The following is a 21,699-nucleotide window of genomic DNA, read 5'->3' as shown; positions in this document are numbered from 1 at the left end:
ACCTGTACACTTGCACACACACAGCTCACATGTGCAGTCATGCTGCCAGCTTAGAGGGATAATGATGGGAAAAAGACACAAATTTCAATCACTGGGATGTTCAGAGGCCCCTGAGCTACAGGAAGAGCCTGGAGTCCGGAGGAAAGTGCCAGCCAGCCTTTGGGTCACAGAAGGCTCTTGGGAGTAGGCACTGGAGCAGGATGTTGAGTGAGGGCTGGATGTGTACAGGTGGGGCCCCAGAGGAGAGGATGAGCCTGTGCATGGAGGGCAGTGGGAGCCGGCTGGGTTGAGAGGCAGGGGAGTCTAGCTGGGAATTAGCATATCAGAGGAAGGACAGGAATAAAGCTGGAGATGGAGGCCAGGGGGCATCAGGGCAGCCTTGGATGCCAGGCCTGTGGGCAAGAACATCATCCTTAGGCTGGAGTTGAATGCCACACTTTCTGTACCTATGGATTTGAACAACGGGCCTCTCTGGTTCTCTGATTTCACAAAGAAGGACTTGCCCTCCAGGCTGACTGGTTCCTGTGTCACTTGTGGATCGAGATGAATGGCAAGAATGGCCCTGGTTCCCTGTGCATGTTAGTTCCCTGGCTGTCCCATGGAAAGCAAGCACATGGAGAGGACAGTGTTTCATGTCAGGACCTTACTGTTTGTGCTGGCACAGAGGGAATAGGACTGTGGAAGGTAAATTATCCTGTAACTGTCCTATGGTGAGGCCAAGAGATCTGTCCTTATTTCTAATGTCTTTTGAGGAAGACTAAATGCGCTCAAAATAGATCAGGAAGTCCAGTCGGCCTCTGTAATGTAGATGTCTTATTTATCTGTGGAGATGTTTTTAACCTTCACTAACTAGAGTTATTTTGAACACTAGCCAGAGACCTTAGGGAGACTTTCAGAGCAGAGTTGCACACAGAGCCGGGTGGCCCTCACAGCCTAAGGCACAATGACCTTTGTAGACTTATCAAATGGAGAATATGACACATGAGTCTTAGCTTCAGGATCTCCCCAGCTGAAGGCCTTTGGACCTATAGAAACCAGACATACCGGTGGGTGAAGCAAGGCCATCTTATGATGGTTTAAATAAGAGCCGTCATCCTGGGCAGAAGCCAAGTCTTCACATTTCTCATCTTAACCAGCACTCCCGATGCCTATGGTTTGAATAGGCTTTACAGCGTATGAAGTTCTTTTCAGGCACATTTCTCTGGATTTTAATAGCTCCCAGGAGGTGTTTTTGTCATTGTCACCGTGTAGGAGGCTTGTTTAGAGCCTCACAGCTGATGGGAGCCTCCGTCACCTCCCAGAAAGTCAGTTGTAGGCCTGGTGCAGAGGCCAGCAGCAGCAAGATAGTCACATTTCCAGCAGAGCATCTCCATCCACTGGCTGCTAAGCCACGGAATTCACTCTCCGGCGTGCCGGCCAGGCATTGCGGAGCTCTCCCGATTTCTTTTCAGAAACTCACGGGATCAAGTTGAGAGCAGGATGGAATTTTGGACTCTTAGGGCCGGGCGCGGTGGCTCAAGCCTGTAATCCCAGCACTTAGGGAGGCCGAGATGGGCGGATCACAAGGTCAGGAGATCGAGACCATCCTGGCTAACATGGTGAAACCCCGTCTCTAATAAAAAATACAAAAAACTAGCCGGGCGAGGTGGTGGGCGCCTGTAGTCCCAGCTACTCGGGAGGCTGAGGCAGGAGAATGGCGTAAACCCGGGAGGCAGAGCTTGCAGTGAGCTGAGATCCGGCCACTGCACTCCAGCCTGGGCGACAGAGCGAGACTCCTTCTCAAAAAAAAAAAAAAAAAAAAGAGGTGTCCCAGTGTAGCCCATCTCACTAGCCATACTGCTTTGAGAGTGTAACTAACCCACCCCCCCGGAAATAAGAGCTCTCGCATCATTTCAGCGCCCCATCCGTGTACACGGTGGAATGGGATGGCTCTTGTCTTGCAAAGTTTACTCTCTACGTAGGTGTTTAAGTAGCCCCCAAGCACGTTAAATCTTCCACATTTGCCTGGGCCCATCTCTATCACTAAGTCTTCTTGGTCCTCTTTTATTTGAGTCGAGGCCGTCTTAACCTCTGGGCTAGTCTAAGAGGGTGGAGTGCTTGCCTTGTGGAGTTCTCTGGCTGGTGGTACAGGAAGTGGATCTTCAGAGTCTGGATGAACTCTGTCTTATTTGAAAAGGACCAGCCTGGCCAACATGGTGAAAGCCCATCTCTACTAAAACCTGCAAAAAAATTAGCTAGGCATGCTGGCAAGCACCTAAAATCCCAGCTATTTGGGAGGCTGAAGCAGGAGAATCACTTGAATCTAGGAGGCAGAGGTTGCAGTGAACCGAGATTGTGCCATTGCACTCCAGCCTAGATGACAAGAACGAGACTTCATCTAAAAAAATAAAAATAAAAAAATAAAGATGTTTATGGTTTACTTTCTTCTCCAGGTTTCTCTGGGAATTGTGTTGGCTGTGGAAAGAAAGGCTTCTGTTACTTCACAGAATTCTCCAATCATATAAATCTGAAACTGACCACTCAACCCAAGAAGCAGAAACACTTGAAGTATTACCTGGTCCGTAATGCACAGGGGACTCTCACCAAAGGACCTTTAATCTGTTGGAAAGGCTCAGGTGGGCAAGTTGGCTGTGGAGGAGGTGGGAGTGCTGGGCCCCCAAGTGGCCCATGGTGCCTGTCGCTGTGATGCTGGGGAGAGGCCCCTGCATAGCAGCACACATCACAGGCAAAAGGCCAGGCCTATGAAATGGAAAATGCTCCCTTTCGTTACGGGCATTAAGCTGGTTGACAGTGACAGTGTAATTGGATGGGATGTTTAAAAGTCAACAGAGGGCCAGTCGTGGTGGCTTATGCCTGTAATCCCAGCACTTTTGGAGGCTTAGGTGAGCAGATCACTTGAGGTCAGGAGTTCAAGACCAGCCTGGCCAACATGGTGAGACCCCGTCTCTACTGAAAATACAAAAGTTAGCCAGGCATGGTGGTGTCCACCTGTAATCCCAGCTACTCGGGAGGCTGAGGCAGGAGAATCACCTGAACCCGGGAGGTGGAGGTCGAAGTGAGCTGAGATGGTGCCACTGCACTCTAGCCTGGAGAGCAGAGCATGACACCATCTCAAAAAAAAAAAAAAAAAAAAAAAGAGAAAGTTGACAGAGGGCCAGACTGTGCATTACCTCCTATGGCAAGTATTTGGGGCGCTGGTTCCCATCTTCCCAAATTGAGTAGTTCACCCAAGTGGTCCTCAACCATGGGTGACTTTCGTCCGCTAGGGAACGTTTGGCTATAACTCGAGACAAGTTTGATTGTCATGACTGGATGGTGCCACCAGCATCTGGGGTAGGGACCAGGATATGGCTGAACATTTTGCAGTGCACAGGGCGGCCCCCAGCACAAAGAAGCTCACTGCAAATGTCACCAGCACCAAGGCTGAGAACCTGACTTAAGACAGCTCGACTTGAACAATGCCCCACACAAGCCCCTGAACCCTGAGCTGTGGCCAGAAAGATCAGCTTCACGTTGCTGGTCTCTGAAGAAGTGATTGGACTGCAGCTTTCAGAAATGTTGGGAGCAGGCTGCCCTCCCACCCTCTTTGTCTCAGCTGTACCTTTCATGGCCACAGTCAGCTCTGTGGGGCGAGGAGGAGGTTGGCTCCTCAGTGGCCTGCCGCGGGTGGAGGGCAAGACTGGGGTGTGAGGTGTTCCTTCCTTGTCTGGACTTGTTCCCATCTTGTCTTCTGGACTCTCCCAGGCAGATCCTGGGAGTTGAGGGAAGAGGCCTTAGGCTGGGCGGCTCTGGGAACACCTCCCTCACACCCCATTCTTCCTTCCTTCAAGTAACACTCTCGTCTATGGCTACGGGTAGCTGCAGGGTGACTTATTTGTATAATTCGTCCCTTTCCCCTAAATATTCACCATTGCTCCCACTCTTGACAATATCAGAGCTGCCTCTTGGCATGGAGCCACAAGTAGAGAGTCACACCCTTGCCCTGGCTTCACGCTGAAACAAAGACCAGGCTGTGGTGGCAGCTTGTGTGACTGTCTCCGTAGCTCACTGTCCTGCAGGACACATTCCACTCCAGGAACTCATTTCGTAGCTGTTGGAGAAGAGCGAGTTGGTTTTCACACGTGCACCTTGCCCCCTTAGAGTTTAGAAGCCGGCAGATCCCCACCAGTACTTGTTCTGGTTCCTTCTTCCCGGCCCTGGAGAGCGCGGCTGCCTTCCCCAGCGAGCCCATTCCCGGGACGAACCCCAGCATCCTGATGGGAGCTCAGCAGGCAGGTGAGGCGGCAGAGACACGCCAGGGCTGCTGAATCCACACAGCTGGCATGTCTCTGGTGTGTCTGGTTGACTATGTAGTCAAGCATTCTTCAAAATAAATCAAGGGGCTGTTATCTTTTTCTATAACACCTTTACTTTCATCTTGAATTTGCAATACTTTTCAACAAAGAATGCTAGGTGTATCATTGGGAGGGCTTTTCTTTCTTCCTGTTTGATATGAAGTGGGATCCCCTGGTGGGGACATATGCAGGGTCCCTCTGCAGCACCGCCCCCCATACAACCCCCGCACAGCATAGAGCTCTCTATGTAAAGGTGCTGAGTCAGGGTTTGAATGAATTGCTAGAAGGGGCGGAAAAGACCAGATTGCTGCCATTCACCCCGTGCGCAGCACTCCCCAGCTGTGTGAATGCCTTGAAGCCCAAGAACCATGCTGTGAGCAGGCCTCGGTTCCGCATTTTACTGATTGGGAAGGTGAGGCGCATGGAGGCTGGGTGCTTGCCTAGGACCTCGTGGTCAGGAGGAGGTGGAGGCAAGAGGTGACATTAGATGTGAACCCTGATTCACATGCTTGGCATTTCACCATGTTGCACAGACTTCCTAAGCATGGTGATTGTTATCACAGTAGACACCAGCCTTCCCAAGGACGCAGGAAGGTCGCTGCTTGTTTTCATGCCTCCTGCCCAGTGGGTCTGTAGAGGCACACTGGCCTAGGGAGGAAGCCAGTGCCCTTGTACCCACCTGGCCCATCCATCCCCTGGGCAGGGGACTGGAACATACTGTCCTCCAGAGCTCCTCGCTGCTTCCCCATGCCCAGGCCCCCAGTGCCTCTACCATCATGGCCTGGAGAGCCTGCTGCTTTTGCTGTCGGGGTGCCTGGGTGTAAGCTCCAGTGCTGCCACCATTTAGTTGAGTGATTTGGGGCAACTCAAATCCTCTGAACCTCCATTTCCTCATCTGTAAAGTTGGGCAAATCTCTTCTGTCTAATTGGTAGGGCAATTGTAAGAATTAAATAAGATGATAGTATCAGCAAGTACTCAAAGCATGTTACACGCCAGGCACCGTTCCAGGCACTTTCTTCTGCTAACTCATGTCGTTCTCACAGTGGCTCTGAGTTGCTATAGTGACCACCCCTGTTTTCTGGATGAGAACGCTGAGGCATAGGGAGGTTAAGTAAGCGTCCAGGGTTACACAGCTGGGAGGTGGTGGAACTGGGCTCAAACATATGTCATCTGGCTTCAGAGCCACCCCCTTAAACCCACAGGAAACATTCAGTGCTACTCCTGACTCAAGCTCTTTCCAGACTGTTCTGACTGACATGGACAACTTAAGCAGTTCTGTCAGCCCCAGGAGACCAGAAGCCATGATTGTCCCCAGAATTACCCTTAGACCTGGGGAGCCCTGGGCCCTGTGAACAGCCTGCACCCAGGTAGCTGCAAACCCGACTGCTCTCCTGGACTGCAGATGTGTTAGTCCATTTTCATACTGCTGTGAAGACATACCCAAGACTGGGTAATTTATATAGAAAGTGGTTTAATGGACTCATAGTTCTGCATGGCGAAAGGCAAAGGAGAAGCAAAGGCACATCTTACATGGCGGCAGGCAAGACAGCGTGTGCAGGGGAACTGCCCTTTATAAAACCATCAGATCTCGTGAGACTTCTTCACTATCACGAGAACAATATGGGGGAAACCACCCCCATGATTCAGTTACCTCCCCCCAGGTCCCTCCCACGACACATGGGGATTATGGGAGCTGTAATTCAAAGTGGGATTTGGGTGGAGACACAGCCAAACCATATCAACCAGAGGTCTTGAGAGAGAAGGTAGAAGGAAGCAGAACAGTTTCAGGTGTGGTCCTGGAATTCAGGAAGTCCCCTGGTCCTTCTTTCACTCGGGCTGTGTGTCCACTGGGGTGTGAGCAGGAGGGTGCATGTTCCTGGGTGTGCATGTATATAGGCATGTGTTCGTGCATGTGTGTGTACATGTTTGTGCATGTGTATGCTTGTGTGTAGGCAGAAGTGTGTGTGTATGTGTGTGTGTGTGTACGCATGTGTCTGCATGTATCTTCTCCGTGTAGCAGAATCACTGTTGGGAATTCTGACCTTCTGATGAGACTTGCTGGGGAAAAGCTAGTTTGTGAAACTGCAAGGAAAGTGTTTTCCTCCTTGCCTGGCTCCCAGAGCATTCTCGTGAACTGACCCTCCTCTTTGCCTTCTATCTGCTTTCAGGACCAGCTTCTGATCACTCCTCACTAAGCGCAACAGTGGGTCCGGCTGTTTTCAACGGCAAAGATTCCCCAAAGTGCCAACAGCTGGCAAAGAATAACCTGTTGGCCTTGCCGCGACCATCGGCATTAGGTAGCGCTGCCTGTCCTGGCTGTCCTGGGGATCCTGCTCTTCTCTGGGCCAAGGCCCGAGGGGTCATGGGAGCTGCTGGGCTGGGGCCGCTGAGCCTCCTGGAGTCTGGTGTGGCTTCCATGAGAGTCAGGCCAGGACCACGGGTGCCTCCTGAGTCCATGGGTCTGGGTCCAGGCGCTGGTGCTGTATGAGTGACACTTGGGAGTTGTCGTGTGTGCCAAGGAGCGGTGAGACAGCTGTGGTGATGGCGAGTGACCTGTCCTGTGGGCTGCACAGCTGCAGGATGGTAGAATTTTGGAGCAATAGTGGGCAATGTGTTGTTGGGGAAGAACATGGGCTTCCAAATCAGATAAATATGAATTCAAAACCTACTGCTGTTTCTTGTTAGTCAGGGGACCTTGGCCAAGTCTCAATAAATGTTTTTTCACCTGGAGATAAGAATTCTGCTCCAAGGGTTGTTCAGAGGGATGAGGTGCTGTATGAAAGGTCAGAGCACATCTGACAGCTCACTAATTGGTACCGGCTGTTCTCATCCAAATCAGCGTCATTGCTGAGGCTAGTCTTTTCAGGGAAGGCTTCCTGGAGGAGGTGATAACTGAACTGCAACTTAGAAGTTGAGGAAGCATCATGTAGAGACAGAAAGGGAGAAAGGAAGCAAAGAGGGATGAGGAGGTGAGGATATGGATGAGAGAGGTGAGCGAAGGGGCCGAGCAGACCTCCTGCCAGAGGAGGGTTTGAGGAAGCTGTCAACAGGTGGAGCAACCTAGGGACCTACTTGAGGACTCCCAGTCCAGTGCTCTCCCCACCATGCTCACCTGGAGCCACTTCATAAGCCATTCTAGTCTTCCTCCATCATGCACTCAGCTAAATTGGATTTGAAGATCTAAGACATCAAACTGGAGGAGCCCTTAGAAACCATCTAGGCCAGCACTGTTTTACAGAGGAGACAGAGGTCCAGAGAGGCAGGGGCAGGCCTCTAAGCTCCCACTCCACTGTGCTGGTGGAGGACCTCCCTGGTGAAAATCTTGTGAATTGTCTAACTCTTGACTGAAGGGGCGAATGTAGTTTCTGAACAGAATCCGAGGCCTCCCGTTCCCAACCAGCACCTCCATCCTGGAGTCTGAAACCCACAGCAACCAAGTCCCAGGCAGTGGGAAGTCCCATCCTCCGCAGCAGCCGAGCCCCAGGCAGCCTCCTGCTTTTATCCAGGGACTGCTGCTTCTCTGCCGAGTGCTGCATTTGGGGGCAGCCCTGTGGCTGCAGAGCTGGACATCTGGGGATGAGGATACTGGGGATGCCACGCTGCTACAACCTCCCTTCTGGGCTGTCTGTGGACCCCCCAACCTCCACCCTGAACAGCAGGGAGATGAGGGCCTCCCTCAGCCCGGGGCCCTGTGAAGGTGGCCCTGGGAAGCCTTCTGTGTGGGACTGACTGCATTTTCCTTGCCATGCTCCATGGAGGGGTGTGGGAGATGGAGCTCCTCCAAATTGCCTAGGGGAGCACTCAAGCCTTTCCAGAATCTGGCCCCAGCCCACCTGCTGAACCTCATTCCCTGCCATTTTGGCTGCCCTGGGCAGTTGAGCTCCCACCCCCATGGCCCCATCCTCCTGTCTCCATGCTCTGTGCCTGCATCCCGGCTCTGGGCTGCTCTCTCCACTCACTTATTAAATCACCTTTGTGAGCTTAGTTCAGGGGGCACCTGCTCCATGCAAGAGGGCTCCCTGTGAGTGCACGGGGCTCCCAGCCGTCCCAGGCTTAGTCCCGCAGCCACATGTGGCCATCGGGGCCTCGGTGCTGTGCAGTTCCCAAGGGCAGCACCACGGTAACGTGCATCTTGGAGCCCCTGGTACCAGCTGCTGGGGAGCCCAGCCAGAGGGCATGATGCTGGCTGAGTTGAGTTGTGTTGAGCACAGCTGAAGTGTTGGAGTTCCTGGGCCTTCTCCTCTGCTCTGGGGCGAGAGCTCAAAATCAATTTTTAAGAAACTGCATCTAATACCACAAGGAGTTTACTGAAGCCTTGAGTCCTGTCACTCACTGGTTCCCAATGGAGAAGTGCTGCCCCCTGGAGGGCGGGGGTAGGAAATGTTCTGGTAAAGGATGGATTTGTTGTCCCAGGCACAGGGTCTTACTGGCATTTGATGCTGGGACAGAGTAGGCAGCATGCAGAATGTCCTGCACCAAGCAGGCTACATAATGAATCATCTCCCAAAAATGCCAAATAATACCTCCCCAAGAGATATTTTGAGATATAATTGATCCACATTGGTACCATGGGAGAGCTCCTGGTGACATCATTTGGAAAAAGCTCATGGGCTTAGGGTCTACTTGGAGCTATTTGTAGGGTTATCTTCCAAAAGTGAGAACACATCTGTATCTCTTCCATCCTTACTGAGATCCAGTTCCAAGCCCTGTCCCCTTTGGTCGTTCAGGAGAGCTTTTAGAGCAGTTGGCTGCTTAGCCTCTGGGGGGGGTCTCGCATTGCAACTGGGGACAGATGTTTGCAGAGTCAAAGGCCTCATTCCTACAAACAGGGAGGAGAAAACAGCAACTGCGTCAGTGCTTGTTGGGAGGGCCAAAGGAGCCCACGGGTTTGAAAGTTCTTTGTAAACAGAGTACTTTATGCTTTTAACTTTTTATTTACTTTTAGTCAGTCTAATGAGGTGATAATATTTTTTTGATTACCCTTGAGAGACTCTAAAGCAATGATTCTCACTTAAGTGTGCTTAAGAATTACCAGGCTGGCCGTGTGCGGTGGCTCACAGCTATAATCCCAGCACTTTGGGAAGCTGAGCGGGCAGATCACCTGAGGTCAGGAGTTGGAGACCAGCCTGACCAACATGGTGAGACCCCGTCTCTACTAAAAATACAAAAATTGGCCGAGTGTGGTGGTGCGCGCCTGTAATCCCAGCTACTTGGGAGACTGAGGCAAGAGAATTGCTTGAACTCAGGAAGCAGAGGTTGCAGTGAGCCTAGATTGCACTACTGTACTCCAGCCTGGGCAACAAGAGTGAGACTCCGTCTCAGGAAAAAAAAAAAAAAAAAATCACCAGGCTGGCTTACAAAGGATGGTGTTTTCTTACTGTCATTTCCAGAGATGTGATTCTGGAGGTCAAGGTGGGGCCCAGGGACACACAGGTTTAGTAGGCACAGGTTTAAAAGGGCCATGTGGGTTCTGTGCAGGGCCTCGGGTCACACCTGGAGAACCATTGCTCTGATTGGTGTTTCTCCACCCGGGCTGTGCATTATAATCCAGAAGAAGCGCTGAGATATTGGGATGCCTGAGTCCTGCTTCCATGCTGGGCTTCTGGTTTAACTGGGATAGGATTGCATCCAGACAGAGTTTTAAAAGTTTTCCGGTTGAGTTTAATGTACAGTTGAGGTTGAGATGTGAATCTCTACATGTAGGGGAAATTTTGTGTCTGGTTAGTCAAGAAACTATGGAAACCAGTTCTTGATATTTTGAAACATTCACGAAGTTAGCTTGAGTCATGAGCATGCTATTGTCTAGAGTGGGCAGGGATGACTCATTGCAGTGGGTATCAGCCTCTGTACTTGATTTTTTTTGAGTCTGAAATTAGCTTTCCCGGCTGGGGCAGGGAGGGGAGCACAGGCAGATCAGTACTGCCCCCAAGCGGTGGGGCTGTGGTGGTGGATCAGATGCTGCTGCCCCCGTCTGCAGAAACTTATTTCTCTCTTCCAGCCCTTCAGATTGGAATATGTCCATAACAATAATGATGGTGGTGAAGATGATGATGACGTGGGTAATTCTGGCTACCTTATTGGGCCCAGGCTCCCTGCAATTCATTGCACAAAGCACTCTACATACATTCTCTTTAGTCCTGATCAAACCACCTTTCAGGGTCGGGTTTAGTGTCCCATTTTAAAGATGAAGGAGCTCGGGCTCAGAGAGAGATCATTTAGACACACACACAACTTTGGAATGAAACATTTACAAAAACTGACATTTCCTTATGCCTAGAGATTTCACTAGCTCCTTAAAACCCGTGTGAAACTGTGATTAGAAAAACAAAAAGCAAAACAAAACAGATCATTGTTCTCCAAACCAAGGGGAAGTTTTATTGGAACTCTTTCCTGATGATAGCCTAATCCACACTCTGAATATTGTCTAGGTATCTTGTCAAACTCCGGGCCCCCCAAAAAACGCCACAAAGGGTGGTCTCCAGAATCTCCATCAGCTCCAGATGGTGGCTACCCCCAAGGTGGTGGGAACAGAGCTAAGTACGGTAAGTGATGGCAGCCTTGCCCAGAATTCCAGACTTGGGTACTGGTGGTAGTGCTGCTGCCAGTTGTATGTGTATGTGTGCGTGTGTGCGCGTGCATGCGTGTGAATGTGCGTGTGTACTGCTGAGGGAGTTCTAAGGAGGCAGAGTTTGGTGTAACCAAAGACTTCTTTCTCACATGTTAGAATTGCTTTGCAAGGTCTAGGATCGCTGTATGATAGTGAGTTCTCTGATCCTTGGGAAATTTTAAAAGGGGCTGTTTATGACTTGGCAGGGATATCAAAGAGGAGACTGAACCATTGGGGGAAGGATGGATGGAAGGAACTTGAAGGTGCCCTTGACCTTAGGAATCTATGACTCTAAGACTTTGGTGCTCCTGTAATCAGGGACATTGATCAGGAGGTAGCAGCATTGCTGCCTGGCCTGATGTCAGGTGTGTGAGAAGTGGATGCCTTGTCTGATGTTTTTACTAATGTTCTTGGGTGTTCCTAGAGAGCGCAGGCGTGTCCTGCGTGCCCCAGGTTGGCTTGGTGGGACCAGCTTCAGTCACCTTCCCAGTGGTGGCCTCTGGAGAACCAGTGTCTGTTCCTGACAACTTGCTGAAAATATGCAAGGCCAAGCCAGTGATATTTAAAGGCAAGTACAGCAGTGCCCCGAGTCGTGGGAATGGAAGAACCTGAAGGAAGGCACGAGAAACAGGCAAAAGCGAGACCTCATCCCCGTCTGACTCCAAGGGTATCCTCCTGAGACAAACCTAAAGTGCTTTCCAGGGCAAGGAAAGAACAAGGCAGAGCCAGTCACTAGTTCAGCCCCTGATCAGATGCCAAGAATGATGGAGCTTGTCACAGCTTTCCACAGTGGGTCCAGGTGAAATGATTCCCTGCCATGAAGTCTATTTGCCTGTTCCTCGTTCTTTCCTTCATCTGCTCAGCTTCATTGAGCATCTGCCATGATCCCAGGCCTGGTGCTGAGTGCCGAGGATCAGGAAAAAACAAATCACTCCCTGGCTGCAGGAGCCCTGCTCTGGTGGGTGGTCTCCTGTTGTCACCCACACCACTAGTATTTTTTGACTATGGAATCTACTTTGGTTGGGCAAAGATAGCCATGGTCACCACTGTAGAAGCATCAAACAAAATTAGATCTGATCCGTTTTGTGCAGTGGGCTAACGTATGCTACGTGGGGGTAGACTTTTGGCTCAACTGAAGAAATCCCTTTGATGAAGCTGGAGATGTTGCAATGGGAAACCCTGGGGGATTCAGCAGGGCTTGGCTGGTGATCGCAGGCACCAGAATGGCTGGCACATGGCAACACACACACACATATACACACGAAGGCACGGCACACACACATCACACAGACACACTGTGCACGCAGGCCCCTCTTAAATACGTTATTATTGCATTTGGTATCATGCTTGTAGATAGAGGAGGGAGGATGGTAGGAAAGTGGGAGAAGCACCCTGATAATTAAGAAATAAGAAAGAGCATGTCTTTTTCCTAAAGCACAAAAACTGGACAGGGTATTCAGGAAGTAGCATGCAACTCTGAGTTTCAACCTTAGCATGACATAGGACCAATGACTGAGGCAGTTCCACTGGGCCCCACTGTCTACCTCAAATGAAGGCCAATGTTCTTTCAGTCGTGTTGCATGCATTTTTTGTATGTAGCCATGATGTGTCTGTGGTAGGTCTCAAGAACACAGTGCTCAGGAAACAGAGCTAGGACAGGGTGCAAGGCTTGGAGGTGTAGGCAGGGCTTCACCTGCCTCTGCTTTGAGCCAGGAGCCTCAGAAAAGAAAGCCCAGCCTGTCTACATCTCACATGAACAATCTCAGAATAGAGACTGTCCTCTTAGTTCTCACATGAACAATCTCAGAATAGAGACTGTCCTCTTGGTTGTCACACGAACAGTCTCAGAATAGAGACTGTCCTCTTGGTTGTCAGGTGTGCTCTGTTCCCTCCACTGCCTCTCTGTTTCCACTGCACCCCTCACTGTAAAGCCCTTGTCTCTCTGACTCCTGTTCCCCACAGCCACATGTCCAAGCCCTCCTGAGGCCTTACGACTCAGCCCTGTGCCTTCTCCATGAAGTTGTCTTAGATTCCCTTTCCTCTGCCCCCCTTGTCACTTCTCTGTCCCTCTTTTATGACAAATGTCACATGCTTGCTTTTATAGTAACTCTTTACCTTGCCTCTTGCCAACCGCAATATTTGTAAGTGGTGCTACCCAAATGGTAGCCCCTGGTCCAGCAGAACCTGCATTGCCCCGGAGCTTATGAGAGGCGTGAATTCACAGACCCATCCTGGAATCAGAATCAGGCCCCAGTTCTGCATCAGAAGCTCTGGGTGGGCCAGCAGGTGTTTGGCAAGCCCTTGAGAAGCAATGTCTTTGAGAACACGACCTGTGCCCCAGGCACCAGCTTTACTCCCCAAGCCTGGCAGGACGTCTGCATATAGCACACAGCCGAAGTCAGAAAATATATTTTTGGTGACTAAATGGAGTACCCGGAGTGCAAGATACCACACACACACACAACCATACACACATACACACACACACACACACACGTGCCACCTTTGGGAGCTCAGCAGCCCCGAGAGGATTTGATAGCTTCACCTGATTTTACAAATGCAGAGACTGAGGTTTAGGGCAGTTAAGCTTCTTGCTTGATGTCATGTAGCTAAATAATAGTGGAAAGAGATTTGAACCTGGCCTGGACGATTCCACCTCTGAGGGCTATGTTCAGAATGAATCTTCTAATGGGCTGGGCATGGTGGCTCACGCCTGTAATCCCAGAACTTTGAGAGGCCAAGGCGGGTGGATCACTTTAGGTCAGAAGTTCAAGACCAGCCTGGGCAACATGGTGAAACCTTGTCTCCACTGAAAATACAAAAATTGGCCGGGTGTGGTGATGCACACCTATAATCCCAGCTACTTGGCAGGTTGAGGTGGGAGGATCGCTTGAACTCGGGAGGCGGAGGTTGCAGTGAGCTGAGATCTCACCACTGTACTCCAGCCAGGGGACAGAGCAAGAGACTGTCTCAAAAAAAAAAAAGAATGACTCAGTCTTCTGGTCTCTGTGGTGATGTATTATCCCAACTCACCTTGCCAGACAGCCCTGGGAGGGAGGATGCAGGGCAGAATCCTCCCTGCTTGGAGTCAGGGAGGCAAGGCCTGGTAGGCAGCACCCAGTGAAGCTCTGGAAGGTGCTGTGCCCACAAGGTGTCCCGTCGGTGGTGCTGGAGGAGTGACAGGTGGTGGCTGCTTGGCTCTGGGCAAGTCCCTCCCTTCAGCTCCCTCACTTGTAAAAAATAAGAGGATTGGACGAAATGAACCAGTAAGTGGCACAGCCCCATTGGTTAGAAAAGGTGACTCCTCTCATCGTAGGCTCCAGAAGGGTGAGCAGGTGCACTCAATGAGCAAGGCTTCCCAGGACAGGGCACTCGAGGGACCTGGCACAGTTCACTTGTCTCCTTCAGCTCCCTCACCCCCAGAGAACTCATGTGTGGGGCCATAAGCTGTGCACAAGACCGGGTGCCAAGTCACTGCTGTTCCTCTGCAGGCCACGGGAACTTCCCTTACCTGTGTGGGAACTTGAATGACGTCGTGGTCAGCCCTCTCCTGTACACGTGCTACCAGAATTCCCAGTCTGTCTCACGGGCATACGAGCAGTACGGCGCCTCTGCCATCCAGCCCATCTCTGAGGAGATGCAGCTCCTGCTGACTGTCTACTACCTGGTCCAGCTGGGTGAGTCACCTCCACCTATTGGCCAGGTGGCAGGAAGGGGCCACAGCCCAAGCACAGACCTGGCCTCGGCCCTTGTGGGGGCTGACTTGGGCTGCTGGAATTGACATACATGGGGAGAGCTTATGGCTCCACTGGGAGGACGTCATGAGGTCACTGTGGGCGTACCTACACTGAGGGGCCGAAAGTAGGTTGAAGTTAATGGAGACATTTCCAGAAGTATTTATCTGCCATTCTAGGCACAGGGATACAGCAGGGAATTGAGCAAAGACCCTGCCCTTGAGGCAATTCTAGTCTAGTGGGAGACAGAAGCAGTAAACCAGTGGAAAACAGGCAGGTAGAGGTGGGCGCATGCATTAGTGTGTGTCTGTGTGGGGCCAGTTTAGGGGCATGAAGAAAGGCCTCTGTGAGTAGAGATCTCGACCTTAGAAGGAGTCAGCCTTGTGTTGATCTGAGGAAAGAGGACAGGTGGGGCCCTGAGGAGAGAGGGAGGCCAGGTGAGACTGTGAGGTGGGGAGCAGTGAGTGTCCCAGGTCGCTGGAGAGGCCAGTGTAGCTGCAGCAGAGAGAGGGTGTGAGGGAGAGGTGTGGTCACAGGGGGCAAGCTCCGGTCAAGAGTGTGATTCTATGGTAGACACATGGAGAAGCCACCGGAGTATTTTTAGGCAGGGGATGGAGGTGATCTGATTTTCACTTTAAAACCGCCACCTTGGCTGCTGTGTGGAGTCAGATGGTGCAGATGCAGTGGCGGAAACGGAGAAAGAGTCAGTTGTTGCCTATTAAAGGCACAGAGTGGCTTGGGCCACTGATGGCAGCAGCAGTGAGCTGGAGGGGCTGTTCTGAAGGTAAGTCCGGCTGGAAATCCCTTTGAAGGGGGTGGGAGCAGGTGGGGCCTGGGTTTCACCCTGAGCAGCCAGGTGAATGGTAGCAATGAACTTGAGTTCTGTCTTGGCATGAGTTTGTACGAGATGCCCACGAGACAGCCAAGTCACCTGTGTTCATTTGCATGGGCAGGCCTTGAGCCCCAGGAGAGGTTGAAGCTCTAGGTATACATTTAAGACACATTGGCTTACAGATGATGTATGTTAAAGCCGTGAGACCAGCTGCGGGTGGCTACGGGGAGAGGAAAGTGCCAAGGTTTGAGCCTGGGGACCTCCAGTCTTCAGAGATCCAGAAGACGTGACTGAGATAGTACGAGTGGGAAGGAAGGAAAGGACAGTGGAGAATCTGGGAAACTCAGCATTGCCCTCTTTCTCATAGTCCCCACCAGTCCGTCAGTAAGCACGGCTTCATCCTGAATCCAGTCTCGCTCACCCTCTCTGTGGTTGTCCCCTCACCGGGGCACTATTCTTGCCCTGTTCCCCACATCCCTGAGAACCGGGAATCCGATTGCATCTCTTCCCTGCTCAGAGCCCTGCCGCGGCTTCCCATCAGTCGCTCACTCCACCCCTTCCCCGGGGCCCGGTCTGCCTCCTGGTCCCACCTGCTTGCTCTGTCCCAGCCCGCTGTACCCCTCAGCAATCTTGGTCCCACCAAGGTATCCCACACTTGCTGTTCCTTCCCTGTGACATGCTCTTGCCAAAGACATTTGTGTGGCTTGCTCCCTCATGTCCTTCAGGTTTCAGGTCACCCATCATCTCCTCAGCAAGGCCTTCTTGTTACTGTGTGTAAGACAGCTCCCGCCCTCCAGGCCCCTATCCTATGCCCTTTATCTTTAGGGCACCAGGAATTAGGGTCTGTGATTGTTCCCTTTAAGTGTGTCTCCCCCAGTTAGGGTGTAAGCTCCATGAGGCCAGGCATGGTCAGTGAGTCCTTTTCCCAATGCCCCACAGCGTCCGCAGCTCAAGTCGACAGTCTGCCAACCTATATTGAGGGAATAGGCGAATGTTGATAAGAAGCAGTGAAAGAAAGCATTCCCAAGGAGAGGGGCTGATCAACTATGCCAGCATGGCTGGGAGTTGAGCAGAGGGAAGACTGGACTCTGACCACTGGGTTTGGCCATGGGAAGCGATTGGCAACCTTGATGATGATGTACGCAAAGATTGGGGATAAGTCACATTGGAGTGGATTAGAGAGATTGGAGGTGAGGAGACAGTATGGCATGTGTAGACAGCTCTGGGTAAGGTTTAGTTCTGGAAGAAGATGTGGACTCAAAGGAAAGTTTTTAAAGAGAGAGAGATAACAGCTAATCTAATTAAATCCTAATTTAGCTAACTGAAGTAGTGAATTCTGATTAAATGTATCCAATCAAAGATGGAGACATAAGCTAATTTAATCATTCTGGCATGGCTCACAGAGCAGGTGGCATGAACCCCGTGTGATGCATCAGAAAACCGTATGAGATAGCTCAGGGCCTCACAGCTGGTGCTGGGTAGAGCTGGACTGGAACCCACCTTCTAAATGGAAGCCTGGTGCGCTTTCCTCCAGCTCATCAAGTGTGAAATCTGGATGTATAAACCAGACAATTCATAAAATAAAAAATACCAGAAGGAAACAAATATTGAAAAGTATTCAATCTCACTCATCATCAGAGACATGCGAATCACAAATCAAGTCATCTTTTTCTGAATTAATAACCCAAACGATGGTACCCAGTGGTGTTCAGGTGCAGTAAAACCAGTGCTTGTCAAATGCACCGTTTGCATGGTAAACTCATGCATTCAGGCCGTTTGGAAGCCAGCTGATGGTATGTATTAGCTGGTTCTGTAAATCCACCTTTGAGACTTTAGGCAAAGGAAGTAATGTTCTATACGTCAAGATGTGCATTGCAGAGGTATTTATAAAGGTGAATATTTGGAAGAAATGAGAGAATCCACTATAGAGACCTTGCTGAGTAAACTTACAGTGGTGCTTACATATGATGGGACATTATGGACGCGCTAACAGCGCTCTTTACGATGGCTGAAAATGGCACTGAAACTGATGATAGGGTCACGGTTATGGAAAGAATGCAAGACCCAAAGTTTATACGGACAATCATTACAGCTATTTGTAAGGACAATTTTAATATTAATTCCAGCAACACATGTTTTTATTCCCTGTCCTGGAGTAGGAGAAAGCCTATGTTCCCAGGCTGAATGTTCTACACATTTACCACTGTATATGCACATAGGGACAGTGTAACCTGTCTATACCATGGTAGTTCCAGTCCTAACTTTCTGAATTCTTTTTAAAGACCTTCTCTAACAAGCTATGGGAATTTGGCTTCCTCCTTTTTTTTTTTTTTTTTTTTCAACAGCAGTGTTTTGGGTGATAATTTTGGGTTGATACTTATTCTTTTTACTGGGTTTTGTTGGCTTTTTGAAAAATTGCCTTTCCCCTTATAGTTGGTGAGTGGCTTGGTAGCAAAGTAAGATTTTTGCTTTTGAAAAGAGGACAGAAAAATTGAACTGCAGCTTGAGAACATATTCCTTTATTCTACTTTGTCATTGAAGATTAAGGAATCACTTTTAACTGTTTTAGGTGTGTGTGGCCGAAGAGTGAGCGAGGACTATGTTTCTGGATTGTCAAAGAGAATGCTTAATCTTAAAAATAAAAATAAATGTACAAATCATCTTATAATTTAAAAAAAACTTGCATATGGAAAAAAAAGACTAAGAAATACACATAAATACCGTGGTTCTGTTAGGGCAGTGGTGAGATTGTGGCGGATTTTATGCCCTCCCCTCGTGCTCCAACCGTCTGTGATACGATTTCACAGCAATAACTTAAATGGGTACTTCCACATCACTGCACCTGCGCGTCCCCGGATGTCGCTGGCATTTGTGGCAGGCCCTCCGCCCGCGTTGTGTTGCAGCCGCGGACCAGGTGCCCTTGATGGAGGACCTGGAGCAGATCTTCCTGCGCTCTTGGCGCGAGTCGCACCTGACCGAGATCCGGCAGTACCAGCAGGCGCCGCCGCAGCCCTTCCCACCCGCGCCTAGCGCCGTGGCACCCGTGACCTCCGCGCAGCTGCCCTGGCTGGCCAGCCTGGCCGCCAGCTCCTGCAACGACAGCGTGCACGTTATCGAGTGTGCCTACTCCCTGGCCGAGGGCCTCTCCGAGATGTTCCGGCTCCTGGTCGAGGGCAAGCTCGCCAAGACCAACTACGTGGTCATCATCTGCGCCTGCCGCAGCGCGGCCATCGACTCCTGCATCGCCGTCACTGGTGAGCGCTGGGCCTCACGGCTGCGGGGAAGCCCCCTGAACTGCGTTCCTGGTCCCCTTAGCACCTGTGGTTTGTGCTCAGTAGCTGGCTTCAGAAGGCAGCCTTGACTAATGACTTAGTTACAATCTCATCCCTGCTCTGAGTGGCTGGTGAGGTTAGCCCTGGGGTCCGCTTGGGAGTGTGGAAAGACCCTGTTGAAAACCTGGCTCCACCACGTGGGTGGTCACTCACGTCAGGAGCTCTGGCCCTGTTTCTTCACCCATCTATTGGAGATAAAAAACCACGACCTTGTGTTGTCTGTGTTCAGGAGCCAATTAATTTAATTTTTTGAGACAAAGTCTCACTCTGTTGCTCAGGCTGGAGTGCAGTGGCCTGATCTTGGCTCATTGCAATCTCTGTCTCCTGGGTTCAAGAGATACTCTCACCTCAGCCTCCCAAGTAGCTGGGACCATGCCCAGCTAATTTGTATTTTTTGGTAGAGATAGAGTTTCACCATATCGCCCAGGCTGGTCTCGAACTCCTGAGCTCGAGTGATCCACCTGCCTAGGCCTCCCAAATGCTGGGATTACAGGTGTGAGCCACTGTGCCGAGCCAATTGATTTAATTTTAAAAACACCCATTGAGGCCCCACATGTACAGTCACTGTTCTAGGAGCTGGGGGCCCATAGGGAGCAGAGCAGTATCTGCCTGCCCAGACTGTTCTTTTGGGTGGGGGAGGCAGACACCAAACACGTGAGCTTTCTTGGCCTGCTTAAATCTTCACAAGTGTTGTGCATTTTCAGCCGGAATTTTTTATACCTTGTAAAATTTACTTTAAGAGTGCAGAATTTAATGCACTTTGTTTTTGAGACAGGGTCTTGCTCTGTCACCTGGGCTGAAGTGCAGTGGCGAGATCTTGGCTTATTGCAGTATCGAGCTCCTGGGCTCAAGTGATTCTGTTGCCTCAGCCTCCATCCGGAGTAGCTGAGACTACTACAGGTGTGCACCACCACACCCGGCTCAGTTTTGGACTTTTGTAAACACAGGGTTTTGCCATGTTGCCCAGGTTGGTCTCAAACTCTTGGGCTCAAGCAATCCATCTACCTCAGCCTCCCAAAGTGCTGGGATTACAGGCGTGAGCCACTGTGCCTGGCGTTTAATGTACTTTTTAAGTACAGTGTCTGAGTTGTCTTTTAGCATTTTTTTCTTTCTTTCTTTCTATTTTTTTTTTTTTAGATGGTGTCTTGCTCTGTTGCCCAGGCTGGAATGCAGTGATACAATCTCAGCTCACTGCAACCTCTGTCTCCCGAGTTCAAGTAATTCTTTTGCCTCAGCCTCCTGAGTAGCTGGGACTACAGTCGTGCACCACCATGCCCAGCTAATTTTTGTATTTTTGGTAGAGATGGGCCGGCTAATTTTTGTATTTTTGGTAGAGATGGGTTTTCACCATGTTGGCCAGGCTGGTCTCAAACTCCTGACCTCAGGTGATCCACCCACCTTGGCCTCCTGCACTGCTGAGATTACAGGCGTGAGCTACTGCACCCGACCAGCGTTCTTTAATCTTAAACCCATTCTCTGTGTGTGTGTGTGTGTGTGTGTATTTTTTAAAATAAATTATTTACCTTGTTGTGAGTAGGACATTCGGTAGTAGACCCTGAGCCTCTGCCATGTGCCAGGCACCATTATCTTGCGTTGCCTGACAGCAGGCTTGGGAGGTAGATCCTGCTGTTAGCCACAGGTTCCTGATGGGAAATGTCAGTCTAGAAGGGCTAAGGGACTAGTCCAGGGCCACACAGCCAGTAAGCAGGGAAGATACGATTGGTACAGTGAAAGTTGTTTGCTTTCCAGGAAAATACCAAGCCCGGATTCTTTCCGAGAGCCTTCTCACCCCAGCAGAGTACCAGAAGGAAGTCAATTACGAGCTGGTTACGGGGAAGGTAGACTCGCTGGGGGCCTTCTTTAGCACCCTCTGTCCAGGTAGGCTCGTCATGAGACAGGTGCATATGCGTACATTAATAGGACAGAAATCAGTGCCGGGGGAGGTCATCCTGCCCCACCCTGCCGGTGACTGGCTAAGGCTGACCTCCACTGCAGAGTGCCCCTCATTCTGTGCACTTGCATTTCTGTCCCTTTCTTTTCTTGAGTGACAGCCGCGGGTTCTGGCTGGCCATCTCTTCCTGTTTGGGCTGTAGAGTTCTCCTGAGGGGTGGAGGGCACTTTGTGGGTTCTGTCTTTGTGCAGTACACAAGGCCCTTGCGCCTGTTTCTCTCCACCTTTCCAGCGTTGGTGGCCTCTCTTCCCTGTCTTCCCTCTTGCTGGAGAGTTCCACATCCCTTGTGCTCTGGGCTGTGAGCATCCTTCTCCCTTGTTTGCCTAGCTACCCACCCCTCAAGACTCATCTCATGTACTCCTAGAAAGCTTCTCAGGCCCTTCGTTTTCCAGATGGGCTTGGGACCTTCCCCTTTGTCCTTTACTATGTTGTTCTTCCTTCTGCCCTAGCACCGGCTGTGTCTGTGTGGGGGGAGCTCACTCTGGCAGTGTGTCTTCATCCTGACTAGGCTAAGACCCCTTGACAGGATGGGCCACGTCCTCTTTACCTTCACGACTCCGGGCCTCAGGACAGTACCTGACACTAACTGCCCTGTAGATGTTTGCTGAATTTCACTGACATGGAAAACCCATTTGTTTATTCTGTCTTGGGCAGAGGGTGACATTGACATTTTGCTGGACAAATTTCACCAGGAAAATCAAGGCCATATTTCTTCCTCACTCACTGCCTCTTCTGTCACTAAAGCAGCATCCCTGGATGTCAGTGGGACACCGGTGTGCACAAGTGAGTGGTGAAAAGGAATCTCCCGGGGTGGGGGAGGTACAAAGTAGTGATGAGGGGCAGGGGCAGTGGGCGCAGGTGTGCACAGTAATGGGGGGCAGTGGGCACAGGTGTGCACAGTGATGGGG

At 50.7% G+C, this 21,699-nt stretch overlaps 1 protein-coding gene across 3 annotated transcripts in view; it reads left to right on the top strand.

Annotated features, from left to right (window-relative positions):
* GREB1 (growth regulation by estrogen in breast cancer 1) overlaps positions 1-21,699 on the top strand; it is a 114,203-nt gene that overhangs the window by 40,570 nt on the left and 51,934 nt on the right. For 2 of the 3 annotated variants that reach the window (XM_011960885.1, XM_011960886.1), the window contains exons 5-13: positions 2,433-2,615; positions 4,141-4,275; positions 6,504-6,632; positions 10,764-10,877; positions 11,367-11,510; positions 14,434-14,619; positions 18,412-18,762; positions 20,590-20,718; positions 21,446-21,574. In XM_011960885.1, coding sequence (XP_011816275.1) covers positions 2,433-2,615; positions 4,141-4,275; positions 6,504-6,632; positions 10,764-10,877; positions 11,367-11,510; positions 14,434-14,619; positions 18,412-18,762; positions 20,590-20,718; positions 21,446-21,574 — 1,500 coding nt within the window. Of the gene's footprint in view, positions 1-2,432; positions 2,616-4,140; positions 4,276-6,503; positions 6,633-10,763; positions 10,878-11,366; positions 11,511-13,078; positions 13,150-14,433; positions 14,620-18,411; positions 18,763-20,589; positions 20,719-21,445; positions 21,575-21,699 lie in introns of those variants that run through there. The other variant, XM_011960887.1, reaches the window with a different exon arrangement.

The sequence above is a fragment of the Colobus angolensis genome, unplaced genomic scaffold (genome assembly GCF_000951035.1).
Source record: "Colobus angolensis palliatus isolate OR3802 unplaced genomic scaffold, Cang.pa_1.0 Scaffold53, whole genome shotgun sequence".
NCBI classification, from domain to species: domain Eukaryota; kingdom Metazoa; phylum Chordata; class Mammalia; order Primates; family Cercopithecidae; genus Colobus; species Colobus angolensis.
This window is presented reverse-complemented; position numbering and strand designations above follow the sequence as displayed.